Consider the following 12,598-nt stretch of genomic DNA (forward strand, 5'->3'; position numbering starts at 1 on the left):
GGCATTTTCATCTCATTTTATCGAATCCATACGAAAAACATAACCGCTTATATAGTTAAGAATAATAACCCTTGAAAAGTAATGTATGTTCCAATTTTTTATTTTTCCGAAACTTTAATTTGGCCAATAATTGAAGAAAAGATTTGGAGATAAAGTACCAGATGTTCCGAAGATGATTGAATTTTGTGTCAATCGTTGCCGTTCTAGGGGTAATATTGAATAAGTTGTGGGCAGTAGCACATTTTTAAAAATGAAAGGTTATATCTCCTTCGTGATACGATTATGGTAAAATATAGAAATATTATATTTTTTTAATTTTAGATCATTTTTCTTTGCTGTGGTTCGCCTTTTCAATGAAAAACACGCACACTTTCATTTAATTTATTTTGACTTCGTTTAAAATCTCGTATTCTAAGTTGATGGCATATTCTGCTAAAGTATGGCGATTTTACTAATAAAATTACAGGTTTTCTCCATGTCAATTGTCGTTTATTACAAAAGTTTCGACTGTTTTCCTAAAACTTTCAGCTGTCTCTGGACCTCGTAGTTGGAGGCCGTTCGCGTATCACGTAACAGCCAAAATTATCTTTTTCAATAACCCCTCGAAACGAATAGTAAAAATTTTAAAAACTCCACCCCTTTTAAATTTAGTTTCCTTTGTAAAATATGCACCATAATAGTATAATTAAATTAACTTACATTGAAAATTAGTATATTTTATTTACTAATACTAATATTATAAATGGGTCCTTCTTCAAATAATATAAAATTTAATTTATATTATTAAAAGTGATCCAGGGCTGTAACATTTAATAGAACCAGGAATGCCTACCTCTATCGCGTATGGTAAGATAACTCTGACGGCTTTGGCCCCGCCTACGAGAAAAAGTCCCCTCTGCGCGCGTTCCCCTCTCACGTTGTTGTTTGTTAAGTTAACATAGTGACGTGAAAAAACCGACAGCCACATCGAGACGAAAATCTGCCGCGATAAGCATTCCAAGTAGAGGTATGGATTCCTGATAGAATGAAATAGCGAATTAAATTGAATTCTAGAGTAATTAATGCAATACTCTAAAAATTAAACATTAAATTAAACTCATTAAAAAATTTGAGGGGTTTAATGAGGCGCTTTTAAGTTTATCTATTTTGCAGATTTGTTTGTTTGGAGATAGAACAAAAATGAAGCTATAATTTACGGTCAATTTTCCAAGTTACTTTTTTAAAGAACGGGAAAAATTATCGCATTAAGTATATTTAGCGTCGTTAATTTCTTAGAAGACGGCGGGGCTATATTATCAATTTGGAGCGGATGGTCACCGTATCTCAGCGCCGGACCAGATGCCCCCCAGTTAGTTATGGACTATAGTTTCGGGGCGAAGGAAGAGAGAACTCTATATTTTACCCGCGAAAGCGTAATATTTAACGTAGTTATCGCTGGGCAGAGCGCGTGTGGGGCTGAAGGAAGCGGACGAAACAGTGGCGAATCTCCAACTGGCAGAGCGCGCCCAAACGGGACGATTATGTAAAATAAAAGAGAACCTTAAGAGAGAGAATATCTATCTTAAAAATGGTTGCGTCGTAACGAGTGGCCTCGACAACGAAAACGTACGCTAGTTTCTCCCCAAAAGCGCGTTCTCTCTTTTCTTTCTGGCTTCGAAGCCGCGACAGCCCCTTCTAGCCGACTGCCGGTTTTTTTTCTCCGGGCGTCAACTAGTTCTAGATTTGGCTACTGGAGGGCGCTCTTCGCTCTAGTACACTGGCGGAAGAGAAAGAGAGAGTTCGGCCGAGAAGCGAGCGCGCCGAGTTGAGTTCGCCGCCGCAGTCAGTGACTTATGAAGCTCGTCTTCGGATCAAAAGCAACTTGCTTTCGCGTAGATCGGGCTAAAAAACTCGCTTTCTGCTGGCGGTTCTAGACGAAAAAACATGCCGTGTCATGACTGTTTTTTTACTTTTGATCGCTCTTATCAAAGGTACGTCAAAAAAAATTTCCTCTTTTTTATACTTCCAAAATTGGTTTCCGATTTGGTCGAGAAATAGTCAGAGAGAGAATATATATTCCCTTTTTCCGCGGCTCTACCTCCTCCTCAATTTATTCGACAAGTTTTCCCCCTTTTTTTTCGGAAGCCCGAAAAGATCTCTCCGATCTGGCGACTGTAATAAAATTCCGTAACGTCGGGTCGCCGAAATATGAATCTCCTCTCCTCATCCCCGACCCCGAAGGAAAGAGTGCCCGTTTTTATCTCCAACTTACAATCGCTTTTCAAATCGCCTTCTACAATTAGAACGATCGACTAGGAAAATATTAACTTAGTTTTCAAACTTCGGTTTCGTTAGAAGAAAAATGTCTTTTTAGAACATGTCACGATAGTGATATATAAATATTAAACTGATTTTTGCACATGGTAATTATGAAATCATAAATTTATTTTAAAATAGATTTCAGAAGGGAGACAACATATGGGGTGATATAATTTAGAATTCAAAGTTAAATATTTAATTTAATTGTTAAAAACGAGCTATTTGGTGTGTAAATTATAAAGCAATAGATAAATTATAGATAAGTAGACTGTTAATATCGATGTTATTTGGTTGTATTCAGTTACCATTTCTATTTAATTTAACAAACAAGAAATCTTAGCGGTGTTCACGTTAATAAGTACATTTTTGGACGTGCTCGAATGTTTTTTACGTCAAATGACGTTTTTCGAATCGGGCCAATGATACCTTTCCTGACTCTCCCCTAATTTCAGGGTAATTTAAGAGGCGGAGCGCGCAAAAAATACCAATCATCAGAATATCACCATTAACGATATTAGCAAGGTTAAAGTGTGAAAATTTGTTTAAATACCCCAAAAATTGTCTCTCTCGTTTCATTTTAATCCATGGATTGTAGCTGTGTGGTCACAATGTAAAAAAAAACCTAGATTAATAATAATTAATCTACAAAGGAATATGTTTACGAATAATCAAATAAAAGTAATTTCTGGAAAGCGATAATTCATTTTAGGAAATGAGCATCCAGTACAGTGAATTAATAGATTTTGAAGGCTTACGCCGAGTTTTGAAACTCGAACAAGAAGTAGTGATGGAAGGAGACAGGGAAAGTCAACTTTGGGGCTGAAACCATTTAAATGCCGGAGGAATGGATGAAAAGGGGGGGGGGGAGGGGAACCGAATTAGTCGAGAGTATACGCGAAAATCAGAAAATGAAGGATATTAAAGGAAAATCGAAACCATTCCTCAAAATGAGGAGAATTTTCCATAGCTACGCCAGAAGGGATATTGCCTTTTACTTGTGTAAAATTTGGGCCTTTGGATTCATTTATCATTTGTAAAAGAGGGAGAGCCAGGAAAGCCGATCGGCTTGATCACGCTCCAACTCCTCGTAACTAAACGCTACGGCCGATGAAAATTACTCAACCAACGAAAAACAAGCGCGTCGCGACCATTCCATAAGAGAGATTCACGATGTTACTATTTGAAATATAGATTCGTATTATTACATATCCCTAAAAAAAATCGTCGCGGATTTGGCTGTCATATATCGAAATCGAAGGTTACGCTACCTAGCGTGAATTTTACGATAATATGATATTACGATTGTCACATCAGCGAATGGTTTTATAATTTAAAAAAAAATCTAAAAATATCAAAAAGTTCAAGATTGTTGGCATTATATTTTGATTTGAAATTGAGTCTCGCTTCAAAGTACTCCACGGATGGAACAATTTCATGTGTCTTTTCAAAATTGGAATCCTTTACGCAAATTTATACCGAAATTAAAATAAATTCTCTGTTTTTTTACGGAAAGCGGCATGAACATATTATATGGTAATATTTCAAAATAAAACCTTTTTAAAAAACCTTTGGCGTACATTAGCCGATTCTTTTGATACCAGTAGTATAAAGGGCGGACACTTTAACCTTATATGCTAGATTAAACTATCATCTACATATTAATGAAATGTCATAAATAATAATTTAGAAATTCATTATTTTCCTAGAATATTTTTGATTATATTGTATATTTATAAAATTCGTATTACTACGTAAATTATTAAAACGAAAAGGAGCAATCAAGTTCATATTATATGCTAATATTTAGAAACAAATCTTTTTGAAATTTCACGTATATTAAACGTATATTGTTTTTAGTAACATTACAAAAGGTCCACTTTAATTTTAAAGGACAGTTAAAGGTAAATGTTAATTGGAAAATTTGGGGTGTTTTCAAAGAAAAACGTATTTTTTTTTGATATTGCATATTTAAAAATTTATATTACTAAGTAAATTTTCAAAACGAAAACGTATATTGATAGAAACAAAAAAAATGTGTTTCACGTCTACCAGGTTCTCTTATTTATGGAATAATGGCCAAAATCAATAAAATTACACGTAACTCTAGATCTATCTAATGAATACGAAATGAGGTTTAAAATAACAATATTAAGTACTAGTGTTACTTTGACCAGAAGCTCGCAATCAAAACCGGAAGCTGAGTGTAAATATAAAGGAACTTTGGTTACTCATATTTACAAGATCTGTGAGACGTTATGATTCGTCGTAGCACAGAAATACAATTTACGTGATAGATATTATCATAAGTCTATAATATTGTTCCGTAAGTATGTCACTTTGGGGAATATTTTACTGAGAGCTAGTAACAAAGTGACGTCATCACAAGAAGAAAATCTCCTCCTAGCGAGGCGCTGGCAAAGCTACGTGTGACGCATTAGCAAGCGGACGCAAAACGACGACGAAGCCCGTTATGCAGTCTGTCTCGTGAATAGCTCTCACAAGGAGAGTACCCGAGGTGTTTATTGCCAATTTAGTTCAAAGTCAGCCGTAATGTGGACCTATATGAGATATGCAATTTCCCAAAAGGAGACGTTGCACTACCCATTCGATTTGCCATGGCAACCGAAAATCTTTTTGACCACTTACAACCAAAATAAGATTTTTCCCTTATTTTACCCAAAATTTGTTACAAATTTACCCTAAAAATGTTTCAATTTACCCAAACTTGATGAAATTTACCTAAATGTGGTCCAAATTACACATTTCGTGATTTTCAAAATTTTTCAAAATTTTCGTAGCTAGGACCCTGTGAAACCGAGAAAATCCCATGCTTTTTTAAATGGAGATTTTATTGTTTTAAGTGATCAAAAACATTTTCGGTTGCTATAGCAAAACGAATGGGTAGTGCAACGTCTCCTTTTGGGAAATTTCATATCTCATATAGGTCTACATTACGCCCGACTTTGAACAAAATCGGCAATAAACACCTCGGGTACTCTCCTTGTCAGTAAAACTTTTGCGTGTGAAGAATATAAAGTGTCACGCTTATGTAACAATATTATACACTTATGATATTATTATTTAACTTCCACCACCTTGGAAAATGGTGGCCAAAAGCCTTAAAAGTTCAGTCAAATTCCACTTAACCGATTAGCTCGAGGTTAAATTTCAAATGCAGCTGACGTCAGACCTCGTTGCTTATTTTATTTGATGATTTGTTCCATAACGTAATCAGGCTTGAAGCTAAGATAACTTTTAATCTGAGTTTGAGATCCATGTGGCTAATCGATATTTTAGAGCAAATTAATTGTTTTAATTACTACAGATAATCAATATTTCGCGAAAGGGCAAGACAGCTTGAGTACAACCATTTGACCGTCAATTGATACAATTGATCGAAAGAGTATTTTTGTGGCATGCGTTTGTTTGGTTTTCGTCTCGAACTGATACGATTTTTGAAACATCCTCAACAAATATATTTAAACTTTAAATCTTTTTTAGTTCTTGATACGGATAGTTTTTAATGTTTTCGAGAGAGGAACTATAGAATAATATTTTGATTCGAGCTTGTACTCGAGTTAATGCCAAGGAAATATTGCCAAATTATTTTGAAGTGGCAAATTGAAAAATAATGAAACCAACAATTTTTCGTTCATTTAATGCCTTTAATTTTTTGGAGATTTGATTAAACTGGTATTAGTCTTCGAACAAATGGATAAAAACACTCCATTGAAAGTTCTGATTTAAATTCTGTATACTAATGTTTCCTGAAGTTGTATGGTTTGAGTTTTGTGTCTGAATTCAACACATGCACCAGATCAGCGGTTCATTAGCTAGTGGTCATTCGCTTTTACATTTTTAATGAAGGAAGGGATAGGGTGGTTGGTTTCGATAGTTCGTCGCAATGGCAACAACATATATTTTTTTAGAAACTAAATCAAAAGAGTGAGCACTTTCAAAATCCATTCCCTTAACTGTGTAATTCCATTGGGCATGAGGTACATTTTCTAATAGGGATATTTTATCCGCTCCCAAAACGTGAGGTTCTATGTCTAAACGTACGCTCTTCAATTACAACTGATAATCTTAGGGAAAATTAAATTGTAGTAGAGATAAAGAGATATTTTGAACTATGGATAAACTTTAATGATTTGTAAATCAAAAGTAAACTTCGTTTCTGAAATAAACTTACAGACCCGATTATCTGTCACCCATTCGTATACATGGTGCTAACTAAAAACGATATAACTCAAAATGCGTTTTAGATAAGAATTTGAAATTTTCATGACACATAGAACGTGCAGGGGGTCACTAGACAATGGAAATTTCCATAACCTTGAACCATGTCTTCAAAGTAATTAAAATTTTATTTCGAGAGCCATTAGAGATACAAAGTTGGTTTCAGTTAGAAAAGTGTTCCACTGTTTCCCGTCGCATTTTAAATCTAAATAGCTTTGATTCCACCTAATTTGACCATTAACAAGTCGAAGGAATTTAAACAAAACAGGAAGGTCGTGATGAAAATAATATACCTGAAACCAGGTTGAAGGGCTAATAACTCGAAAAGTACTTATGCTAGAGTATCATAAATTGCTAGACAGTCACATACTTATCTGGTAGGGGGTCTTCAGAATTTACAAATTCGGATGACCTTTAACTCATGGTTCAAGGTATTTCAAAGTTTATCTCGATAACCAATTGATAACAAATGGTTCTCGAGATAAATTTTGAATGACCTTGAAAACAAGGTCATGGAAATTTCCGTTGTCAAGTGACCCCTGCACGTTCTGTGTCCTGAAAATTCAATTCCTCGCTAAAAAACATGTTGAGTTATTGACCCTGTATCATGATTTAGTTAACACCCTGTATAACATATTACCACAGAAATCGAATAATAAGGCTTGATGTCAGCGGCACAGTCACATTTCTCTAAATGGTGTTTCAAAGGTTTTAATTTCATGTGTCCGAAAATAAAAATTAATGGGTTTCATGTGTCCGAAAATAAAAATTAATGGGTTTCATGTGTCCGAAAATAAAAATTAATGGGTTTCAAGTGTCCGAAAATAAAAATTAATGGGTTTCATGTGTCCGAAAATAAAAATTAATGGGTTTCATGTGTCCGAAAATAAAAATTAATGGGTTTCATGTGTCCGAATTTGTCGTTTGGTCAATTAGAAGTTTCATTTTAAATCTTTTCCTAAAAAATAGTTTTAATTGTTTTATTGGGGGATATTCTAATAGTTTTCGTGTAAATCGGAAAGTATTTTTTTAATCATATTTCCGACGACCTCACACAGACCATATATATATTTGTCTTAGCTGGGTCGGGTTAGGTTAGTTATCTTGGATTAAGTTTGATTATATTGGGTTAGGTTGAGTTAGGTTAGGTTGGTTAGGTTAAATTAGGTTTAGTAAGGACAAGTTACGCTAGGTTGGGTTACGTGAGTTTAAATTTAGTTGGGCTAGACTAGGTTACGTCAAGCTATAGATTATATTGTATAGGTTAGTTTGGGTTAGGTTGGATTATGTTGAATGGAGTTTGGTTGGTTTGGTTAAATTAGGTTAGGTTTAGTTAGTTAGTTTTACAATTTATAGCCTATGTTAGGTTGGGTTTAATTAGTCTAATTTGGTTAAGTTTCAGTGAGATTAGGTTAGGTTAGGTTCAGTTAGTTAATTTTTACTTTTTTTTTAGCCTAGGTTAGGATGGCTTTAGTTAGGCTAATTTGGGTTATTTTCAGTGAAGGTAAGTTAGGTTAGGAATAGTTAAGTCGGATTAAATTATATTAAGATGGCTTAGTTTGGATTAGGTTATCTTGGGTTACGTTAAGTTGCATTATGTTGGGTTTCGTTTGGTTGGTTTAGTTCAATTCGGTTAGCTTAGGTTTGGTTAAGTTGGATTATGTTGGGTTTCGTTTGTTGGTTTAGTTCCATTGCGGTTAGCTTAGGTTAAGTTAGTTAGTTTTTTTTTACAATTTAAAGCCTAGGTTAGGTTGGTTTAAGTTAGACTAATTTGGGTTAGGTTAGGTATATTTAGGTTTAGTTAGGTTAGTTAGTGTATAAAGTTTGTAGCCTAGGTTAGTGTATACAGTTTGTAACCTAGATATTTGGATGGATTAACTTAGGTTTGGTAAGATTAATTTTTAGGTACATAAGATTAGGTTAGGTTGGGGTTTCAATATAATTATGCTATTCTAGTATTCCCAAAATATATTGGTTTTAATTATTCTTATTATTATTATATAAAGCTTGTATTATTTTATAAATAATAAATCTGTGAAAATTGAACATTACAGAAAACTAAATTACAGTTTAGCGAAACCCTTGAGATATTAAACGCGGGATAAACAACAAAATCACCTCGTAGGAAAGAAAGATTAAGCACATCACCGTAGAGGTTTTAACGGTGCTTCGTTGACGCTCCACCGAGCTAACTCACGTCGTCAGTCTACAAGGTCTTACTTAATCTCCGAATGAGATACCCGCTAGCTTTTTGGAGTCTACAATTTTATTTATTAACCAGATAAAATCTTTTACATTAAAATTCCGTGAGCGTGTATAGAAAACTAATCATTTATTTAGTACTATTTTCGACTGTTTATTTATAAAGGGTGGGCCAGGGCCGTACTCTGATAGTATAAATTAATTGTATTTTTAAACCGTATCGAAAAGGGGCACCGATTTGTATCGAATGCGTATGTTTAAAAATTCAATTAAGACTATATAGGGATCGGAAGACGTTGACCGAAAAGGCTCGTTCCAATTTAACTTTCTATTAGGAGTTATATCGCCCCCCGCCCCCCCCGAGTCGGCACGGCAGCCCGCAAACTTTCAAATTACTTTTTCCGCAGCGAGAAAGCCAGTAAACAGTACGCGTCTGTTCTCGTAGCCGTTTGCATCCGCGGCTGGTGGGTTTGGGCACGCGACCCGTCATCCCGGCCACGGATGAAAGGGACCCCGCGGTGAGCTACGATAGATGGCGCCTGCCGCGTGCGTGCACCCATCCTTACATCAACCAAAAAATATTAAAAACATAAAGAGATTCTTTCGGAGGAAGCTAGAACGTCTATAAAAGAAGTCTATTCCAGTCGAGTTTCTTCCGTGCAAGAGCAAATGGAACGATATATTTAAAACGTACGTGTTATTTGAAACGGCCGTCGTATTGTATTAAGAAATACGGCCGGGTTTAAAGTTTAATAAAAAACATTGATACATGACTGCGCGCTAGTTCTAGAAATGAGCCCACGAAAGATTTCTCTATGGGGAAATTTCTCTTACGGCTAGGCCACCGTCTTTGACTGAACTATGTCAGGTCAGGGCTGTACTGAAAGGGCTCTGTTTGAGGAGAAAAGTCTTGTTTTGGCCAATAGGGTAATAGCGCTTCGTAGCTTTAGCCATTTTGATACATTTTTTTATCTGTAGGAAAAAGCGTATCTGACGTACTTTGACGTCGTATTGCCAAATCCCTGTAGATCTTTTTAAAAAGTAACGCGACCTCCTTGTTTGAATGTAGCTCTTACGTCACTGTTTCATATTTTTACAAGACTTTTGGAGCGCGTGCTAGAATCTCCAGGAATTTCTAATTTTCTGGCGCGCAGTGAAAGTCGTGCTTGCGAATACTAAACAAAAAAGGCTCTGACCTTTGACGTAAGATCAACATTTTATATTTCGACTTCTTATTAATTCATTTATTTATTTTTTCGAATCACTTGGTGATATGTATTTGCGGATTCTCCTAACAAAAAATTATGTAAGACACCACCAGTCCTAAGGCCCAAGTCATCAAGCGACTTTTAATGCCTTTAAACGGGTAGCCGGGTTACAATGCGTAGGAGGGTGGTGGCAAGCCCATCATGCCACGCGAGCCAACAGCTTCCTATACGTATTATTACCGTTAACCTCTACAAGTTTTATGGGAAAAGGAAACCTAAGAACTCGGGGAAGAACCGCTTTATCTTATATAATAAGATCATCATAACCTTAATTTTTCGCCGTGTTACTCGTTTTGCCAACTGACTAAAAGTATTTCAAGGTGAGAATTACAGGGATTGAAGTTGATCGTCTGGTAACACCGCATTTTTGGCTTTGAGATAAACATGAAATCGTACACCTCATTTGTGGATTTTGTTCCGTAAATTTTCGAGTTAAACGTGATTAAAAAATGGCGGCCATTTTGCAAGACGGCTGACTTCCACACTGTTGAAATTTGAGGTACTGCGGGTCAAATAGTTTCTATGGGTTTTAACTCTGCTCAAAGCGGCTTGCTTATGTTTTTTAGTGGACCGCTGCTACTGTATGGTAGCATTGCAATAACGAGAAACCATTCTGTTAGCACCAGTGACCGTGGAATCCCATTTCGCTAAATTAGATCCAAACTGAAGAAAATTGACTTAAAAGTGCTTTTCTTTTTTACCGTCTTTAAAAAGAGCGTTGAGTATTTATAAGTCACTCAGAATTTTGTCATAAACTGCGACGGCTTTTGTTGCACAAAAGTGAAATACAGAAAGTCTGAATAAGGGACTAGGCTCCTCGTGATAAATTTATGAAGGTATTTTTCCAAGACGCTCGCTTCTAATTCCAAAAATTGTACTCTTTTTATTTTCTATTGTGGAAGGGAAATATTACGTTTTAAATAAATAATGAAGGTTTGGGAATTAGTTATTCTTAAAGAAATAGTGAACCCAAAAGTTCCTTAAGTATTTTTTATTTATTTTGCTCTAATGATTAACTGGATCTTCGTCTTTTGGCCAAAAAAGCTGGAAGAGCTACGCTTTTATTTCTATTGCTGAAGTTAGGAATTAGCCTTTAAAGCTAACATAAGGCCACCTAGTGGCCAACGTGAGAAGCTCTTTTAACTGTTGTAGTTTTGTCTGGTAAGTAGACATTGGAAATTGTATGCTAGAGTGGTGTGCAATCTGTATATCGCGGAGAAAATTAAAAAAAAAATACAAAAAGTTTAAAAAACCAAAAAACAAATTTCTAATCTAATCTATTCTACTTCATATTTCTGATATTTTGATTAATAAATTGAAAATTCTGCAGCTTTAATTATAAATAAATATAAGTATTATTATTATAAATAATAATTTATTTCTGTATAATTCAAAAAGTCATATATTTGAAATCTGGGCGTTTTGGCTTTCAAAAATTGGTTAATTCCTAAAATTTCCTGGATTACACGGATTTTGATTCTGATAGCCAAGGGTTCCGCGGAAAATACAGGTTAAAAACCACTGTGCAAGACGACAATCTACCAGTTAAGAAAGCTTCTCACGTTGGACACTAGTTGGATCTATGTTAACTGAAAAGTCTAGTTACGTTCTAAAAAATGAGGGTTTATATGTTTGGATTTTTAAAAGATTCACGAATAAAATATTTACAAAGGAAAGAAACGAATTAATAATCCAAAACAAAGTGATAGGACTACCGAAACGTTTCTTAACGTAAGTGCAGTGTTGGCTGGATTGTAAGCTCAAAAAAAATTCTTAAATTTTTCATTTCTATAAAAAGATAAATCATAGAAATACATAGTTTTGCTCCGCACTTCCAGAAAACCCATAAAAGAACAGAAATTAATTTTTAATAGCGAAAGATATTACGATGTGATATTTTTGAATTTAACAAAATTAAGTACATGTATTAAGACGTGATATTTTTTAAAATTTCTACTATTAAAGATTTCTAAATGAAATTGAAAATTACATCTTGACGATTGAAAAGGTGTTAATAGAAAAGTAATTGAAAGTTGAATATTAGTCACTTTGTTAATGCTATATCAAAATTTTCAACCATCCAAAGTAGCTTTCACTAAATTAGTATATGACGAAATTATTAACTTTGTTTATTTCTCAAGTTGTAGTTGACGTCATTATTCACAAAACGCCATAGGCTTCGTGCGTAGTTTAAAATTTGGTCATAAATATCGCCGCCTACCGACCGAGTTTTAAATTGAATATATGAAAGCTGTCTGCTCGATCAAAATTTTATATGCACAACAGCTGAAAGTTCAACCGAAAAACATGCTTTTTCTTCACATATTTAGTTGACGGATATTACGGATATGAAGGCAGATTTCGCTATATATCCTATGCTCGAAGCCTATATCACCAATTAAAGTCATTTAATTAAAGAATTAAAAGTCGCTAGATGAATTGGGCCTAAGGGGGTGCTTTGGGTATTAGCCTAGCTGATTATTAATAGCCTAGTTGATTATGTAATAATAATGTTTAAGTATCAAATACGCTCTGAAAAATAATTTCCATAAAGCAAATAATACAATTTTAAAAATATAATAAAAAAGTGT

The 12,598-nt window shown here is 34.7% G+C and overlaps 1 protein-coding gene across 2 annotated transcripts in view; it reads left to right on the forward strand.

Moving 5' to 3' along the window:
* The first annotated feature begins 1,827 nt into the window (after window positions 1-1,827).
* Window positions 1,828-12,598, forward strand: part of LOC149932299 (uncharacterized) — a 41,815-nt gene continuing 31,044 nt past the window's right edge. For both annotated transcript variants that reach the window (XM_090155689.1, XM_090155690.1), the window contains exon 1: window positions 1,828-1,970. In XM_090155689.1, the coding sequence (XP_090011815.1) occupies window positions 1,934-1,970 (37 nt within the window). In that variant the 5' untranslated portion in view covers window positions 1,828-1,933. The remainder of the gene's footprint in view (window positions 1,971-12,598) is intronic.

This window comes from Leiobunum rupestre, chromosome 8 (genome assembly GCF_980474605.1).
Source record: "Leiobunum rupestre chromosome 8, qqLeiRupe1.1.hap1, whole genome shotgun sequence".
In the NCBI taxonomy this organism is placed as follows: domain Eukaryota; kingdom Metazoa; phylum Arthropoda; class Arachnida; order Opiliones; family Sclerosomatidae; genus Leiobunum; species Leiobunum rupestre.